Genomic DNA, 20,116 nt, shown 5'->3' with positions numbered 1-20,116 from the left:
GATGTATTAAAAGACAATAATCATCACTCAGGAAGCATTTCAATGTCTTTTTGATCCTACATTTGGCCATTCTTCGCCGCTGTTAGAACTGATTTGCAGGCATGTGGTCTACAACTGCGGGCGCCACCGTGGATGCGTGTGCCATTGCCCTTGCAGCTTGAGAGGTTAGAAGTGGCGAAGCGTGCCAAGGCTGCTCCTGTGACCCGTGATGGAGAGGCGAGAAAGAGAGCGAGAGCGAGGAGGTGTCCCGAAGGAGCGGGAACCTCTTTTGGGGGTTTTGCACCATCACACTTGTGCTGTCACGGCCGCAGAGTCCATATGTTAGCCAGGATCTGGGACTGGACTCTAGCGGGTCACACTGACACGGCACAGCAAGCCATCTGCTCCCATATTTGTCAAAATGTCAGGTGGCTTTGATTTACTCGCCTGAATGTCCCTTCGCTTTTGGCCTGGGTAAGTGGCACCTATTACTGTACTCTACGTGTGTGTGTGTGTGTGTGTGTGTGTGTGTGTGTGTGTGTGTGCGTGTGCGTGTGCGTGTGCGCGCGCGCGCTTGTTTGTATGGGTAGATTTAACACTGATTTTATCCTACCACAATCGTTGACCAGGAAAATCTATTCTCTGTGCACAATCTCGGAATTTGTCTTGAGAGTAGAGGGTTTAATGCAGTTTCTAATCTTTTCTCACTTTCCAAGGCCTGTACTCTACAAACATAGACCCAAGTCATGACAATAACAAGCATTGTGATTCCAATAATAAGCCAATGGTAACCTGTATTACTATGAGAGCCTTGTGTAGCCTTGAGTGAAGCGTCACCTCTGAACCCATGCGTACAGTCTCAGCAGTTATGTATTAGTCTATGTTTGTTTGAATGACAAGTCTTCTGAACCCTCTGGACACCGCTGACCTTTACTGTCACCGCGCGTTGTCATCAAAGCCATTGTCGTGTTTTTACCTCTGTTGTTGTCGGTCGGTCGGTCGGTGCGTGCTGTAGTTATTCTGTCTGTGTCGGGACATCTGCTTCCTTTACCTTGTACGAATATTTCCATAGTTTTTTCATTCAGAACAATTCAAACTAGATTCTTTTAAATCTGAAGAAAACTGAACGAAGGATTTCTCTATTGTTTGGTGTCAATAATTATCTTTTTCACACAATAGTTACAGAATAACACTTTTTTGTTTAATTATCATGCAGCAGTCCTTGTACTGTTTGCAAAATACGATGCCTTCATTATGTTGTCACCTGGGAACATGTGTCTCATCAAAACTTTATTGCCCCCAAACACACAAAAACAAACAAATTTAACGCCTTATGTGGTCTTTGATAATCGTCCCGACCGTATTTACTGCTTTTTGAGCGCCGGAGGAGAGCAGAGAGAGGACATGGGGTGGTGCAGTTGGAGACGTGTCAGAACCACTAATTTTGTGTAATGACTTTCTGGCAGTGGAGACACGGAGGAGCTCCGACATAAAGTGAGGGGCCGTGGCAGGTAATTCAATTATGGAGCCACGGCGTGCTTCGTGGCTGCGGGTCACGGCGGATTCAACAACATGCCGAGGCGAGACGAGATACAGCGAAAGGCGGCGGGCGATAAACAGGAAGTGCAGGAGAACTGACCAGTGCTGTTGTTTATTTATACTCTCTCACTTTTTTGTTTTACTCATGTTTGGTACATATTGGAATGGTTTCTAAATGCAGATAGATGCAGATAGTGCGCTGATATGGGAAAGAATCAATCTAAAAGTGATGTGTCCATCCCGGAGACACCTGTCATGCTGGCAATGTCAATGTCTAGCATTTTAATGCATTTTTCCTGTTGTGTGAAGCACTTTGAATGGCCTTGTGTATGAAATGTGCTCTTCAAATAAACTCGCCTTGCCTAAATGTGTGAGAACGGTTCAAAGTGAAGTTTTCGCCACAAATATTACGACAATGTCAAACAGGACCGTTCCAGCCACTTTTGTTGAATGCATGGACAGGAAGAATGGAACTCTTTGAAATATCAAGGAACAATTTAGCTCTTTCATGTATAATGATGGTGTTGAATGTTGAATGTCGCCTGAGGAGGGTTGAAATCAGTACGCATATTCTAACCAGGGTGTATCGGTCCTTAATTGAGAGCGTATTGATATTTAATCAGTCCAAAACAAAGCCAAACTTTGCAGGATTCTTCAAACACGGCGGCAAAATCATTCACAAACATTGTGCGTCGCCTTGTAAAATTATAGATGATCACAACCGCCCACTCTTTCATCAGTCTGAGCGTCTTCCATCGGGGAAGTTGTACAGACTTCCTTTTTGTCTGTGCCCTCTGCCATCAAGAAGCTGAATAACAATGTCACTCAGCCATTGCCTGTTTTCTGCCATCCCTGCATATGACAGACAATAAAGTTATTTTGAACTTTATTCATGGGATACGTGGGAACGGAGGAGAATTACTAATACTTTTCTTTTCTCTCTGTGTCTAGGCGGTTCTGGCAAGACCTGTCTCAAAGCCCTAACCTTAACCAAAATGTCAGTTCCTAAACCTTCAAATAATGACACTTGTGAGCTGTCTGGTGGTTGTGTGGTTAGAGCAGCAGCACATATGTCAGACTCTTGCGCCTTTGTGTCCTGAACTCAATTCCCGGCTCTGACAATCACATCCTCCGACGTCACGTTCTGAAATCCCCATGGTTTAAAACTGAGCTGGAGCAGGTCAGAAGTCACTGTTTAACTCTCAGATTGTAGATTTGTTGACCTGGTTTATAGTGCGTGTCTTTGTAATTACTGAACCTGTCCACATGAAACAAAAACGTGCACAAAGTTCAACGGCTGCTCTGTCAGTAATGAAATAAAAGTTTAATTATTTGTTCACAATAGGCACAAAAAGTGTCATTATTCAACCCTAAAGGTGTGATTGTTGTCAGTTGAGAGGACTTTGGCTATCTAATAAAGCCTAGGGGCCAAAAAATCCTGAGAATTGTAAAAATACAGGGCTGTCTTCAATTGTGAATGGCTTTGAATAAAAGAACCACTAAGTACTGCTCCAAATCGTTTTGAATAATTACCAATAATAGAATCATTCCCCTTCTGCATAATAATCAAAATTATATGGGTTTTATACTTAATTATAATCATTTGAAGGGTTTACTGAATAGACTGAATCTCCTCAAGAGGCTAATGCTTAAATGGCTCTAATAGATGCAAATCAAACAAAAGAGAAAGCATTTTAACATAATCAGAATCAGTGCTCGGCGTAGGTGCATGCTGTTATATACAAACTCTATCTCTCTGAACCAGCAGTGGCTAATAATGTGGCCAGAAGTCAGCCTCAGTGTGGGGTCAGATTAGATCTAACCTATGGGCTGTACTAACCCAGCCAGTATCAGATGGATGTGTAAATTTAGCTACAGGAGCTGATGGTATCAAAGCAGAATGGCCAAAAGTGACCTCAACATCTCACACTGTGTTGGCCCCGACGCTATGGGCTGTGCAGTTTGGTCAGTGTTTCTTACAGCGTGGCAATCACGACTAAATTAGTTTTCGAATCAGGATTTAGATCATGGTCCAGGAGCATTAATAGTGATGTAAGACTGAGCTATGAACTGTAACTAACACATGAATCCCATACATTTCTAAACTACATGATATTTAGTGATAAGACAGGCAACATTCTATTACTTAAAGGCACAGTATGTAACTTTTAGCCCAAAAATATTCCTTATTATGAAATTATATGATTTTTCTTTTATTTTGGGCAGTTTTATTAGACTAAAAATGTATACAAAAGGTTTTCAAAGACTTGCATCTCTACAAACCTGACTTTTATGTGGCCTGAATGAGCCTCCTCCCGCTTGTTTCTATGGAGATATTGTACCTTTATAATATTCCATAAAATGTATTTACTGTATCTCCATGGAGAATGTTACGCAGGTGACTTTCCACCTTCAGAAAGTTACATCCTGTGACTTTAAATCATTGTAGCTGTTGCCATTTCATTTAACGACACTGGAATTAGCTTAGCACAAGGGAAAAGATCACAGATACCGGACACAAGCAAGCTTTTACTTATCGTGGAATTAGTGTTTTTTAGTGATTTTAGATGATTAACAAAACGAATGAAAAGAACAACAACAAGAAAAACAAACATGGAGGCACCTACGGCAGTTTCTACATCGCATTTGTTGGAAATGAGCCGGGAACATGAGCTAAGAGAAGCTTTTATTTATATTTTCAAAAGTTGAGCCACACTGTTTTGTGTGTGTGTTCATCTTGTCCCCAGTGGTTTGCACATGTACTGCTCCGTTCCTACAAATCCACAAGTTACACACAACAACAAGAACAACACAAAGTACGGGCAGAAACCTACATGCATATTTTTCTGAAACAGTTGCAGATTAGAGCGAATCTGCACTGAAGACAATTACCAAACAAAGAACAGTAAAAAACAGAGTTAAAGTGCTCACAGAGTTGGCGTTCCTACATTTTTAAGGTGCTACTGCTACTACCACTACTACTGCTACTACTTCTACTACTGCTACTACTTCTACTACTGCTACTACCACTAGTACTGCTACTACTTCTACTACTGCTATTACCACTCCCACTGCTATTACTTCTACTGCTACTTCTACTACTTCGGCTACTACTACTACTACTACTACGGCTACTACTACTACTGCTACTGCTGCTACTACTACTACTACTACTACTACTACTACTACTACTACTACTACTAGTACTACTACTTCTACCATTTCAACTTCTATTATTACATATCACAAGACAATTACCAAACAAAGAACAGTAAAAAGTCAGTTAAAGTGCTCACAGAGTTGGCGTTCCTACATTTTTAAGGTGCTATTTAAACAAGCGTGTACTAGTCAAACAAAGATTAATTCACTAAACGCATTTGCCTTAAGACGACAAAGGAAAGATACAGGAACACTGAGCACTGAGGGGAAGCATTAAATGATAGCAGACAGTCTTCACACACACACACACACACACACACGCTCGCCACGTTAAGAGAAAAGGTGAAATCTTTCTCTCCTTCTACTTTCACCCGGACGCTGGAGCGATAGCAGCCATTATCCCACACCTACGGTCGAGCTGCTGAAGGCTGATAAATCCTCTGTCTCCTTCCCTCTCCGTCTCTCTCCCACACACACACGAAAGGAACCCACATCTGTGAACATCTGTGAGGCTTACCGTGTGCACTGTCGCCATGGAGACCACCAGGTGTGTCGTGACCGAAACCTGCCCTAACATTTGTATTCACCGCCGTGTTTAAGCCGCCCGTGGTGGAGGATTGATCAAGTCACCAGATCACGAATGATAAAAAAAAAAATACATGCAGTAGTACTTTTCAAATCATAGTGCTGTGGGTGAAGTGAAGATGTCCAACCATGTGTTATTTGGTAGTATTGGTAGTTGGTGGAGTACAAAAGCTCAAAGGCAGCGCAGGAGCAGGTTCATGTACAGCGAGTGGACATTAGAGAGCAAATAAGGGTAAAATACCACAAGTACTATCACTACTGAGGCTTTTGGTGTTTTTCTTTCGCCAAACGCAGGGCACAGCCATGTTCCATCCTCCAGCTCAGACTCTGACATTTTCTCTCAGTAAAAATCAGAGTTGGAAGGAGTATACAATATATCATTTACCATAATTCCTCAGCTATAGTTACTACTACTGCTACTACTTCTACTACTGCTATTACCACTCCCACTGCTATTACTTCTACTGCTACTTCTACTACTTCTGCTACTACTACTACTACTACTACTACTACTACTACTACTACTACTACTACTACTACTACTACTACTACTACTACTACTACTACTACTGCTACTACTTCTACTACTGCTATTACCACTCCCACTGCTATTACTTCTACTGCTACTTCTACTACTTCTGCTACTTCTACTACTTCTGCTACTACTACTACTTCTGCTACTACTACTACTACTGCTACTACTTCTACTACTGCTATTACCACTCCCACTGCTATTACTTCTACTGCTACTTCTACTACTTCTGCTACTACTACTACTACTACTACTACTACTACTACTACTACTACTACTACTACTACTACTACTACTACTACTACTACTACTACTACTACTACTACTACTGCTACTACTTCTACTACTGCTATTACCACTCCCACTGCTATTACTTCTACTGCTACTTCTACTACTTCTGCTACTTCTACTACTTCTGCTACTACTACTACTTCTGCTACTACTACTACTACTGCTACTACTTCTACTACTGCTATTACCACTCCCACTGCTATTACTTCTACTGCTACTTCTACTACTTCTGCTACTTCTACTACTTCTGCTACTACTACTACTTCTGCTACTACTACTACTACTGCTACTACTTCTACTACTGCTATTACCACTCCCACTGCTATTACTTCTACTGCTACTTCTACTTCTACTATTTCTGCTACTACTACTACTACTACTACTACTACTACTATTTCTTCAAATTCTAATATTACATGTTCTACTTCTTCCACTGCTACTGCTAGAGTTAGAATTGTACTTCTACTTCGACTTCCACCCCACCACCACCACCACTACTACAACTACTACCATCCATTGTACTCGAGTAGTACTATGAAGTGTGTAGACAAACGTGTGAAATCCCTGACGTGTGTTTTTTGTATCTTTCCATCTTTGATTGCCGGCTCTTGCCTGATGGGGTTAATTGGTTTTGGGAGGTCAGGCAGGTGGAGCGAAGGACTGACAATGACCAGGTCTGGATCCGTGAAGAGGATCAGAGAGTCGGGGAGCAGAGATCAGAGGAGGGCCAGAGCCAGAGAATAAATCATGGGGTGAAGAGCAGAGCCAGAGGGGCCAAAGGAGCAGCAGATCAGCATTTGTTCTGCAGTACTTTAGTGTTGTATTGTAGTGGAGCGGGGCGTGGCGCTGGCAAACGCTCCCGAAATGATGGCAAAAACTGGCATGTAAACAGGAGTACAAATTGTGCAAGTGCAAATGAAGCTGTCCTGTCACTCCCATAACTACAGAGGACTCTGGTGTTTCTGCTGATGCTGATGTGCTGATTATGTAACAGTCATTTTTGGTCTTATTTTAGTGTTTGTTTACCTGCTTTACGTGTTTCAGCTACTTCCAAAAAGAATTGTTACTGAACAGTTTTTTTTAAAAATCAAAACGTTTGACTGAGACACTATTGAACAATGATTCAACTTAGACTAAAGGACTACAGCACTGTGTTACTGTTTTACCTGCTTGTCTCCACGGAGATGATATCGATTTACCTGGAATATTCCTGTATCTTGCATTTATTGAATTGCGGGTGTTGGAAATGGAGATGTTCAGCGTCGTATTGTGGAACATTTCCGGCAAAGCAATAACATCTCCATGAAAACAAACAGATGATGATGATGACCCTTCAGCAGAAAAGTGACATTGTGCGCCTTTAACAAAAGTCTACAAATGTGCAACACAAAAGCGTTTAGGCCGTGCTCACATTTCACATTCAAAAGTTGGACTAAACCAGGATTAAATCAAGACTTAACAAGGACTAGAACATGACTAAACTAAGTGTGTAGTAGCAAATACTTGTCTGTTTCTGAATGAAGTGTGAGTGCTTACTTCAACCTCGAATACCTGAAACGGTTCACAAGTTACAAAAAAATCTTTAGCAAGGAAGAAAGAAAGAAAGCATTTTTTACTGTTTTGTGAGCACCGTAACCTCCCCGTGAACCCAAGACTGTATAAATGAGTCAATCAGCTCTAAGGAACCACGCAATGGCTGATGTCATTATTATTCAACTCTGAAAAGAAATATTAATGTTTATATGCTGTATTATTTTTCCTTTCCAAAGCGGTTCGAGAAAAGAACAGCGGTAGAGTTACAGACATCACGTAAATGTGTGCTCTGATGTAAAATGTAAGAAAAAGTCACATTAAACAGTGTCATCACAACAGTAACAGTTTTTATGGATATTTTAATTGGATCAAACTGATAAAAAAAAAACAGCCGAATGGATTAAATAATTAGCGAAATGGTGGCATATTCATTAACAGTCTCACCTCTCAACAGGGTCCAACGTTCAGCGCCTTCACCAGTTGTGGGTTTTCTGGAGTTTGCATGTTCTCACTGTGTCTATTATAGGGATGTCAAAATATTAAAATGTAGTGTTACGATTATTGTGAGAGGAAACATCACGATATAACGTTCATTCACAATTATTGACACATAACAAAACTGAAATTATTTTTTTTTTTCCTTCTGATACATTACTGTTCCAATAGTCTGTAACCAGGTTTATTACATCAAACTTTAAAAATAAATTCATTAATTATGATAAACAGCTACATTAAAAGCACTATACATACTTTTTTTTGTATTTAATTGAAAAGACATTATTATTACATTTGAATTGCAATCTTAATAATCACAGTTAACACCCTAATCTGTTACAAAAAATATATAAACAACAGTGGTAATTTCCTGGTAAAATAAACTTGAAAAAAGTGTTCAACTGAGCCACACGAGCCTCCACGAGAAAGGTTGCATATTTATCAATTAATAAACCAGTTAATCAAGCAATTAATTAGCTGGTGGTCACAATGTTACGCCTAGTTTTGAATGTAAAAGCAATTAAGTTGTAATCTATCGGAAGCAGAGTCTCACCGATAATAATTGTCATAAATATTTCAGTCGCCGGGCAGGATGGCTGACATTTAGTGACATTTCTATTACGCTCTCTGCCGTGACGCTTAATTATTGATCTGTACTCCACGTCATCTAAAGGACAAAGCCACTTGTTACTCGTTCTAAAAGGACTTCAGTTCACCCCGCTCTTGTCTCCACGGGTTATTTGTTTGTTTTCCTTTGCGGTCAGTGCACTTTCCTCCTCTGTATCGCTGTTGAATTGTTCAGCCTATAACATGAAGGCAACGCCACAGGAGGCGGTTTGCACCCGTCACTCAAACAGGGGGCGATGGGACACCTTGATAGCTCGTGATGAGTGTTTTCCATTCAATTACCCTGTCCTTATTACTCCCGGCAACCGCGGATTCAGCCCACTGGGTTTTTCCACGGGGAGGCGACCAAACCAGCTGCTGCTCATGGTCTTGTGGATGAATGTATGTATCTGCTGGCTGTCAGTCCGGTGTAAAGCAACGTTTTGAAGGTGTTGTTTTGGTTTTTTTTTTAATGAAAGAAGACGTATTACAATGCTTTTCTAGTATTTTGCTATAATATGATGAGTATGGGTTTCCATTTTGTTCATTTTAAATCGCATTATTGTACTATATACATCTGGTCCATTGCATGCACGTACTGTGGAATAAACTGAAGCAGCCAGAGAGTTTTAAGAAAGAGGCTGGAGGCTGGAGTTCTGACGCAGAGGTTTATTTCCATTAGTACAGGGCCCGGGACCAGGAGACATGAACCCTAAGACATTGCGATTGTGTGTGCATTCCAGTCTGCTTCCGTTGTAGGTGTCATGTACCTCTGACGACGTGGGCCAAAATAACAAGAACTGGGCTGAATAAATATGTGCTGTAAAATCAAAATAAAGGACTATTTTAGTTAATCCTATTTCAAAAGTGTGATTTATCTGATAATTGTGTTATTGATTGATAGCACTAATTGCTGCGTTGCCTACGAATAGCTTCTGTTCACAGACTGAGCGTGTTTTTCCTTTTCTTATTAGTGCCAACGTGGCTTTGAGACAAACCCTATGTATAGTACATGTAAGTACAGAACATTAAGCGTGCATGTTTAGGAATTTTCTGAGCAATAACAACTTGACTCAAAATCAGAACTAAAAAAGAACTTCAAACTTGAATTTAAATAGAATTAAATCTCTGACACAAATGAGAACAAATTGTTTCAAGCCGGTCTTGAATTAGCAAAGACTCTGTATTATTCATTACAAATGTCCATCTCCATTTTTGTGTTTTCAATTTGCTGTATTTGCCAGACTAATTTTAGCCTTAACCTCTCTGTAAACTCTGCATGGCATTAATATGTTATGAATCAGTTTGCTCAAAGGCACCTTGTTATGGCTGATGTCAGGATTACACTGCCCAAAGCCCAACTCGTATTACTCGGGCTCTTGTGACCAGTCGCATGGCAGAAATAAAGTACTGTAGATGGGATTTTGCACTTTTGCACCTCGCATGCTGTGAATATACTTGGGTTTCAGTTTCCCGTGCACCCTTCTCAGTACTTTTCACCATTCAAAAGATAAAGTATTTCGCTTTAACAATCACTCTGCACGGATCGGCCTGGGTTAGTCGGCACAATTCCGCTTTGCGCACATTAATTCGATGCCAACATAGTCACACAATGATAATTTGCATAATATGACATCATTAAAATAAGTACTTGTGTTGCTATACAAAACCTTTGAGCAAGTTTAGAGGCATTCCTGGAATCTAAGCCAAGTAATTAGTAAAATGTCAGCGCACCGTCGTCTCTTTTATTCATTATTGACAGCTAATGCATTGTAAGTTAATATAAGAGTCTGTTTTGTCTAAAAGGGAAGCGTCCATGTTTTCAGGAGGTTCCCTGCAGGGGGAGCAAGGCAGGGACAACTAAATGTGTCACTGTGGTGGCTCTCCTCTAATTATGTGACAAATGTGGACAACTTACTACGGCGACGACGGCAGAGCTGCTGGGGAGAGGAAAATACTGTGTTTCCATGTTTTAAAGAAGTGTTAGGCTAGATATTGTGTACCAACGACGTGAGTTTTTGCTAGTTTCCATGGGTTTGTAGGTTGGTTCAATCTCAGCTGTGTTTTGTTTTCGATCGGCGTTAATTTGATCGACTAATCGTCATTGTTTTTGCCAACGTCGGGAGTAATTAGGAATACAAAAAGACCACAACTGGATGTCTTTGTCAAATAATAAACCCGGCCCCTATATAAAAAGGAACGGCAGTGAGAAACAAAGGGATCAAAGTCACCAATTAAACCGATTTTTCGTTTTCCTTTTTAGATAGAGCAATCAATCAAAAAGCCGAAACCGTTTCAGTCAGAAAATACATAAGAAATCTGAACATTGATGGAAATAAATAAATAAAGACAAATGGATGTACGATGTTGGACGTAATTGCGATTTGTGATACAGCTTATAAGTATAATAAGTACCGTAATACACAATCATTTAACTAAAACCAAACTGTACATGCCTTAACATACTAATCAAGCTGTGTTAATATAAAAACTTAACAGAAACAAAAATAATCAACGCTAATTTAGGTCTTAACATTGACACAAAACATACATAAAATCAGCCTTTTTTAAGTTTTCATTTTAAAGAGTATATTTCAAATGGAGGACCTTAGAGTTAATGCGATACAGTATATTTACTTTGTGGCAATATGGATTAATGCATCTGCCATTATTGCAGTGCTGATACTTTTGCATGTTATTGTATTGTCTAATGTGTCATATTTGTGATGCAATGAAACAGTCGGGTCAAAGTTTGGCCGGTGAGTAAAACTGTGGAAACAATTGGACATATATTACACACACTAAATTACTCAAATAAAAATGTATAAAACATAAAATCGCTGTATTAACCCCAGATTCAAGTTCAAGACTGCAAATGAAATATGAATCAAAGGGATATAAGGCCAGTACCGCTTTCCGACCTTATATAAATTCAGGGCGATTGGGTCTTATGGCTTTCTCAAGTCAACTGCACTGGTGCCACACGGTCAATGAGCTCATCGACTGCAGGATGTCCACATGAATATGCACGCTACATTATGTACAGCCATGATCAAAATTTAATGGAGCAGAAATGTCCTTGAGTCGTGAAAGATGCATGTGTGAAATTGCCACCACAGCAGCCGCATTTCAATCCATCAACGTGTAATTTGTGGGTTTGCTCGATAGCCGCACAGCTTTAGTGTAATTTCAAATGTCTTGATTGTGACTTGAACTGGAGACTTTCTGGCTCAGGGTTTAAATATTCAACTCGTACAACAAAGGGTTGTACATGTTGTGTCTTCTTACTGACCCCTGGTGGTTCCTTTTTATTTTGTTGTTGTTGCCCGTAGGCTTTATTAGACAGGCGAGGACTGGGTCAAATGGGGAACGAGGGAGAGGGGAAGACATGCAGTAAATGGTCGGAGTCAGGATTTGAACTCATGACACTGCGGCCGGCTCCAAGTGCAGCGTGGTCCCCAAACCGGGCACCCTCTGACTTACTGGCGGCTATGTGAACACAGCTCCTGCTCCGGTCATACAGGGACCGGACAGCCCTGAGCAAAGGGCCCCGGACCCCATACTCCCGGAGCACCCCCCAACAAAGGACACCCCGAGGGACACGGTCGAAAGCCTTCTCCAGATCCACAAAGCACATGTGGACTGGTTGGGCAAACTCCCATGAACCCTCGAGCACCCGATGGAGGGTATAGAGCTGGTCCAGTGTTCCACGACCGGGACGAAAACCACTCTGCTCCTCCTGAATCCGAGGTTCCACTATCGGTCGGATTCTCCTCTCCAGTACCTTGGAATAGTCCTTACCCGGGAGGCTGAGGAGTGTGATCCCTCTGTAGTTGGAACACACCCTCCGGTCCCCCTTCTTGAACAGAGGGAGCCCTGCCACCCAGCCGGAGCCTGTCACCCCCCGGAGCCCTGTCACCCCCCGGAACCCTGCCACCCCCCGGAGCCCTGTCACCCCCCGGAGCCCTGCCACCCCCCGGAGCCCTGCCATCCCCCGGAGCCCTGCCACCCCCCGGAGCCCTGCCACCCCCCGGAGCCCTACCACCCCCCGGAACCGAGGAGTTTGCCAACAACCGCAGTATCTTCAGCTCTGGTGATGGACGAGTCAGCCTCCCAGTCCCCAGTCTCTGTTTCTTCTTCGGAAGACATGACAGTGGGATGAAGAAGGTCTTTCCACCATCTGACGATGGTAAGTATTCTTTCCACCATCTGACGATGCACCGTGGATACTTTAAATGAGACGTAGAGTATTATGCAGTATATGTGTTATTATTGGCCCATAAACATGTTCTAGAGTTCCATTGCTTTGGCCTTTTATATTTTAGAACAGTAATGCCTATGAAAGCACACAGTATTTTGCATCAGCCTCGTTCCCTTTACAAATATACCATTGTAAAATAAACAATGGTATATTAGTAAAGCAATTCAAGTAACGTGGTGCGCATGCTAAGAGACGCAGTTGCACTAATAAATGCAATTTCATGGCAGAAACGGTCTGAACAAGTCTGACGTTGATTTATGGACTTTAAAACTACACAAGAGACCTCCAGCGTTCTACCTGTGACATACTTAATTGTCTTGGGAAAATTGAAACTTAGTTATTTCTGACGCTCAGATTAAGACCGCCTTGTATGTAGGATGAATGAAACAAGCGTGATTGAAGCAAAACACTACACCATTTATGGTTTTGACCAGGGAACAATGCTTTAAAATGGTTAAAAGCTCAAAAAGTAAATGTTCCGTGTTTTGTGTCTTTTTTGCAATTAGAAAAACAAAAAAAACAGGCTGCTTAGTTTGAGTGTAAATGCTTTCTCCATCAATCCACAAATGAAATAAAAAAAATGTATTCTTTGTATCATTACTGACCCTTTGGATTGAGTTGGTTTTACCTCGCTTAACTACAACAGGCAATTAGTTGGATTCCCCAATATTCACACGCCAACAACTCGAGCGTCCCTCGCGGGCCACTGTAGGCAGGTTTTTAATTCCCCGGTGCATTGTGGGTGAGAAAAACAAGACGAGATTCGGTCGGCAACAACAGCCCGTAGCGAGGAGCGGAGACAGCGCCATGAGTTTAGCAGCGGGGTAACGTACGAGGTGAAAGGAGTCGGCTGGAAAAACACTGGCATCAACAAAACGCACGGAACAGGGAGAAATGGGAAGAAATCTGTACAATCAAGCAGTTCTGGAGCGGGGGAGGGAGAGAGCTAAAGCTTTAATACAGATATGGACAGGACTGCACCACCTCCTTCATTGATTCGGACCGAGCTATTTACTCAGTGCCATTTTGCGGATGGGAGAAGGCATTTTCTGGTAGATGGAAAGAGTGAATTCGACTGTCAATCACGCAACAAACAAATGAGAAGAGCAAAGGCCCAGAGCAGAGGATGGAGTGAGAAAGCGTAAATACAAGCGGGTTAGGTTTACTTTAAATGCAATGCTGTCGGAGAGGGATCGAGAAGAAGATGGGTGTTGTTTGTCCACGTTTGAAAAGGTAATCGAGACGGCATTGGCTGAAATCGAGCGTTTTGAGATGTTCTGATTTTACTTTATTTTCCCGTCCTTGCCCGCGCTATCAGGAGCCATCGCCGCACATACAAATACATCAGCTGCCTGTTTCCAGTCGCAATTTTCGTCCCGTTTGCAAGCTCGTATCGACGCACGCAGATACACAATGATTTCTAATGGTTTGATGACACGATGACCACGGTTTGTTGGTAGTAGATTGCACATTAAAAGGCATTCAATCCAAGCAAACTCATGCCAGTAAGTCCATTAAATGACACGTTATTGACTTGTCAAAGTGGGAAAAGTTGTTGTTTGAAATTACAATACAATAGAAAAAAACGACTTCTAGCGCGCACAAAAAAGAGGCTGTTGTTCAAGTTAAATTGTTTTGTATTGTGTTGTGGCAGACAGCATGATCCAAACACTCAAGTCATTGTTATTCAATTATAATTTATATCTCTAGGAGGTCTGTTTTCACACTCGACGTCTGACAATAATAGATAGAGCTTAGCATTTGTTTTTTTTATTTATTTTTTCATTTCAGCAACTCCATGAGGCTCTTTTAAAGGGTTGAATTGATTTTAAAGACTTTGCCTCAATAAAGACGTGGCAACAACACGATCCGGAAGTCTATTTATCGGCCTGTGTCTAAACTAATCCCTTTAAGTCAGGGGTGTCCAAACTTTTTTCACCAAGGGCAGCATTTTGAAACTTAAACGGGGCAGAGGGCCACAAACAACTTGACGATGTCGAATTTGTTGAATGACAAAGTGAATCATTTGAAATTTTGCATTTGATGTAATTGCGATGAGCCTCCACAGCTTTAATTATACTTGGAACATTAATATTAGGTTGGTATAACATCCATATGCCTGAATTTTCCCAATTTCTCTTTTTGTCGTTTGGCCCAACATAGCAGGAAGCTGGAGGGCCAACAGAAATTAGTCTGAGGGCCGCATTTGGCCCCCGGGCCCTAGTTTGGACATGCCTGCTTTAAGTCAATTAGCAAACTCACTTTTAAATGTAATAATAACTGAAAGTAATATGAGAAACTAGCTGTTGTTTACATGTGAGCGTCCGTTCAAAATAGTTCATACGTGTTTCCCACCACAATAAGGTATTTTTTATATCAATCTTGCAATGGTAAAGACCGAGACGAGTCGAGCAGGGATGGGATTTAATAGTAAATTAGTCTTTCAGGGATTTACCATAATGAGAAAGAAGATAAAATGACAAGAAAATGATTTACTGCATGATTTGTCCCTTATTCTGACACATACAGGCTGTAGTTGGTAATACGACCCAAATGTCGTATTACAGATTACGAAAGAGTTTATCTTTTTAAATAATCAGAGTCCATGTACAATATTGTGTAATTATTTATTTTCAGTTCTTATACAAAACAGAAACGAGACACAAAGAGAGAACATACAAACATTTTACATAGTTCTAAATATATATCTGGCATAATTGTCCCATTTTCAAATTACTGTAAATCCACATTATGCGAAAGACTTCAGCATCAAAAAACATAAACACATTTGCACTAAAATGAATAATAAACATTTGTGAGAGTATAAAACAGGACTAGATATAAAAACATACACAATGAGGATTTTTGCTCTTTAAAATAGAGCTATGAAACCATAAAAGATGTGCTGTACTTTCCATCTCCATTGCCCAGAGCGGTGCACAACAACAGAAAATACACATTACAGATATATAGATATTCTAAACCATTAGCTATGCACAAGTGTAGTGTTATTGACAGAGCTAGTTCTACTGCACTAGTGACTAAACATCATGTCCGCACCCTTCAGATGACGTGAAAGAAGTGGTTTGGTGACAATAGACTTTGTTCTTACCTGCAGAGGGATTATTCGTCTCAATCTCGGGCATTAGTGGCTTTACCAAAGGGATTAAACATCACACTTGATTCATGGCTGCGCGGCCCCACAGCAATAATGCCGCAGTAGCCTATAGAAACCTACACGTAAACAAAATACAAACACATCCAAGAAAAATGCTCATAAGACTAAAATCTCCACGGGCGTTATTAATTATGTGCATATTTCCTCTTGGCCTTTGAAACTGTGACTGCGGCTCATATGTATTGGGTCTATTGTTCCGTCGCATTCAAGAGAAGAGGATGAAGTCTTATTCACTTAATTGTCCTGCATGTTGGCTGTGATTGTATTGTTTTTTGAAATTAATCTGTTTGTTTTACATTAAAAGCTGAGCAAAACCTACCAAAAGAGAAATGTTACTCATACAAATGCAACATAGTTTTTGTTACTTAACCAAGGAAGTGCTGTAGTTCTTTAACCGTTAAGTCGATAAATCGGTCAATACTACTATCTTGGTCAGACAATTTTCGTATTTGTTGACTAGTTATTTCATTAAGATTATAGTTATTTATATTGTCGAAAGGAAAATGTGCGTCGTGGGGGAGATACTAGTACTTCTGTGTTTACATATTCGTTTTTGCATGAGATTGTAACCATGTTGAAAGCTTTCGCCAGCACTTGGACACACAGGCCACGGCTTTAGTCGACCGAGTATTTCCTCTGTTGGCTGCAGCTCTAAACCAAGGTCAAAGACAAAATGCAGAGGAGCAGAGCCAGAGGAAAACACAGATACAGACACGGTGATTGAGTTTCTTTTTCTTTTTTTCCTGAAATACGATTAGGTGTCAGGGGCAGGACTAAGAAAAAACAACAACAACAACAACAACAACTTGAATTTCCAACATTTCCTGCTGCAGTCAGAAGGTTAAAAGTACTACTAAAAGTAACTTTTAGTGGAGTTTTTGCCACCTAGCAATAAACAAGCAGGTGACGCCACGAGGTCACGTTACGGGTCGAATCTGTGGAGAGGCGGAGCTAAGAATACATGTTTCTGAATGTACTTTATTGGTTTAATAATTGAATAAATATAAGATAAAGAAGTATAATGCCATACTGTGGAAGAATTCAGGCCAAGCAATAACATCTCCATGGCGACAAGCAAGTGGCAAACCTTCCACTATATAATATACAGTGCTCTAAGATTATTATTTGATTATAGAGCTCAAGACCATGGTGTATTAGATGCCTGTGAAGCATTAAAAGCGTAAAGAATGAATGATCCAATGATCCGGGAACAACATCAGTTTCTATCTAGACATTTACAAACTTTGAGTGATATTCCACTTACACAATCAAGATACACTCATCTATCACGCCAATTGTTCAGTTGTTTTATATAATTCTCATTTCGGTGAGTTTGCAGAGGATCTACAGAAGGCGCTGTATCAAATCACCCTTTAATCAGCCGGCACCCCACAGCTGACTTAACAAACCACAGTACTTTTGACCATACTTTACATATATACTTTGCATATATACTGAAACGCCGTGGGTGGGAGCGAGGCTTAGTGAATCCCTACTGTGAAGTCGCTCATACTGAGTTAATAAACATATCACATACTGGCAAGAGTAACAGTTTAAATCTCTTTCCAATAACCAAAACCCGTCTCTCTATCCACTCCTGGACTTTCTCTCTGCACCTGTCAGAAACAGTCAAATAAATGCATTGAATCCTGGAGGAAGATGGGCTGTCAACATGCATCAGAAAAGTGTCGGATTTCTCACCAGTCTGTGCACACGCTGACCTCCCTGCTGCTTCCTGAACCAAGAGCTACGGCACCAAGGCTCTGCGCACACTCGTGTAGTTCGTCTATTGGATTTATAAGGGCCATATATTGTGACTCAACTATCTTCTGCCGCGGTGCTGTCTGAATGCATTAATTGTGAGGTTAAGCTGAGCTAGGCAGTATCATGTTCTGCAGAAGTGCTGCTGCATTCCCCTCGACGCTCTTGAACACAATGAAAAGTAGATCCAGCTGAATAGTATAGATGAATTTTAACATTTACAGCCAATATTTTATGTAACTCGTATATCAGAGCCATTTTTTTTGTACAGTTAAAAAAGTTCCAGTAAAGTACCAACAAAAAAGATACAACAAAGGTAATACTGGTACAGAATAAAACTTGAATAATTATTTTTCCTCAAACAAATTTTATTTAATTGGATGTACATAGTAGTTTTGTTTTGTTATTCTATGTAGTGATCAGCAAGAGTTACCAAAAAACTGGTATAATTCAAGTTCTGGTACCAAAAAACAAATATCATTCAAGTACAGATACTGAAAGCCAGGTATCACTTAAGTACTAGTACCAAAAAAGGTTTCATTCAAGTACAGATACTGAAAACCAGGTACTCTTCAAGTACCGTTACCAAAATTAGTTGTCATTCAAGTACCTGAGAAAAGATGATTGGTATCCAGTTTTATTTTTAGGTAAAGGCTGTCGAAAAGGGAAACCCAAAAAGACCTTTCTTGAATAGTATAAGACAACATGTTAATATCAAAATAAACTTTGATTATTCTGTGTTGAGAAAAAAAGAGTTATAGATATGGAATACTAAGCAATTCCCTTTTTTAAATTGCAGTATCGTGACAATGCTAAATCTTAACTCAATCATTGACTTAATCGTCCGTTTGTTCTTTCTGCTTTCAGTTGGGGGAGGAAACGTTTAACCGAGCCAAGCTGCTGAACGTTGGCTACACCGAGGCCCTGAAGGACGCAGAGTACGACTGCTTCATCTTCAGCGACGTGGACCTAATCCCCATGGACGACCGCAACCTTTACCACTGCTACGACCAGCCGCGCCACTTCGCCATCGCCATGGACAAGTTTGGCTTCAGGTAGGACTCCGTTAGGATAAGATAGTGTGTTGTTAGTCACACGGAGGAGAAATGATATGATGCAACAGAACAAGGAGCAAAACAATCATATGGTACAGAACATATACCGTACTTTTATCCCACGCTTTGAATCCTGCGGCCCGATACAACGGTGTGTCTAATTTATACATTTTTTACTGGCTAACGGCCATAACTCTACCAGGAAGTGCAAGTGTTTGATACACTGTAGAAGAAGATGTCAGGGGCTGTGTTTTATTACAATCAGACTCATATTCACGGAGAAATGAGTCTAATGAGGAAGTGAATCTAGACACAGCTAAAGGCAAAGTCACATGTGATTACGGCGGTCTGCAGTTTAGAACCTGCCGCATTGAACTGAGACTTTTTTGGCTAGAACTTACCCCGCTGGTCAAAAGACAACCCTGCATCACTACCGTTAAAATAAAGAAAGTGTTATTTGTGTCAAAAATTACTTTATAGTGTTGTCCTTTATTAGTAGGAAACACTGGCACAACGAGACATAGCTTTGAGATGTATTATAATAGCCTTTTAAATGATAAAAATGAAATAGCCTCAAAAACATACATTTGGTGCAAACAAAGAAGAACTGGCAGTGTTTTATTTAGATTAACAAATAACAGAGTGCTACTTAAAATGTGAGTCTGTTATAATTAAGTCATCCTTCTGAGTGTGTAATATAACGGTTTGACACTGAAGCATAATTGTGACATTTAAAACGGTAATTAACAAAAATAGGAACTTATTAAATCCGTCTTTGTATCATTGAGGGTGGTGAATAGGGATGTCACGATAATACAATTTTAGTGTTGAGATTATTGTGAGAAAAAACATCACAATTTGACGATTATTCACGATTATTGAGACTATGACAAAACAATAGTGAAAACTTTCATTTTCTTTCATTTCCTTTGTCTTAACATGTAACTGCTCCTCAAGTTTGTGACCGACTTTATGAAATTTAACTTTCTGATAGACAATTAAAGGTGCCATAACATGCTTTTTTTCATGTCTCGTAGTCTACCCTAAGTGTATAATTGATAATAATAAGGGTTGTGCAACACCCTTAACATAATAGTTAAGAAATATCACCCAGACCTTGGACCCCCTCACCAACCCGGAAA

At 40.5% G+C, this 20,116-nt stretch overlaps 1 protein-coding gene across 1 annotated transcript in view; it reads left to right on the top strand.

Annotated features, from left to right (window-relative positions):
- Positions 1 to 20,116, top strand: part of b4galt2 (UDP-Gal:betaGlcNAc beta 1,4- galactosyltransferase, polypeptide 2) — a 184,138-nt gene that overhangs the window by 133,205 nt on the left and 30,817 nt on the right. The window contains exon 4 of the mRNA XM_072440866.1: positions 18,787 to 18,974. Coding sequence (XP_072296967.1) covers positions 18,787 to 18,974 — 188 coding nt within the window. The remainder of the gene's footprint in view (positions 1 to 18,786; positions 18,975 to 20,116) is intronic.

This window comes from Eucyclogobius newberryi, unplaced genomic scaffold (genome assembly GCF_026437365.1).
Source record: "Eucyclogobius newberryi isolate DKJ021-1_F unplaced genomic scaffold, fEucNew1.0.hap1 SCAF_12, whole genome shotgun sequence".
Classification (NCBI taxonomy): domain Eukaryota; kingdom Metazoa; phylum Chordata; class Actinopteri; order Gobiiformes; family Gobiidae; genus Eucyclogobius; species Eucyclogobius newberryi.
Note: the sequence above shows the minus strand (reverse complement) of the source record. Positions and strands in the feature narration are given on the sequence as shown.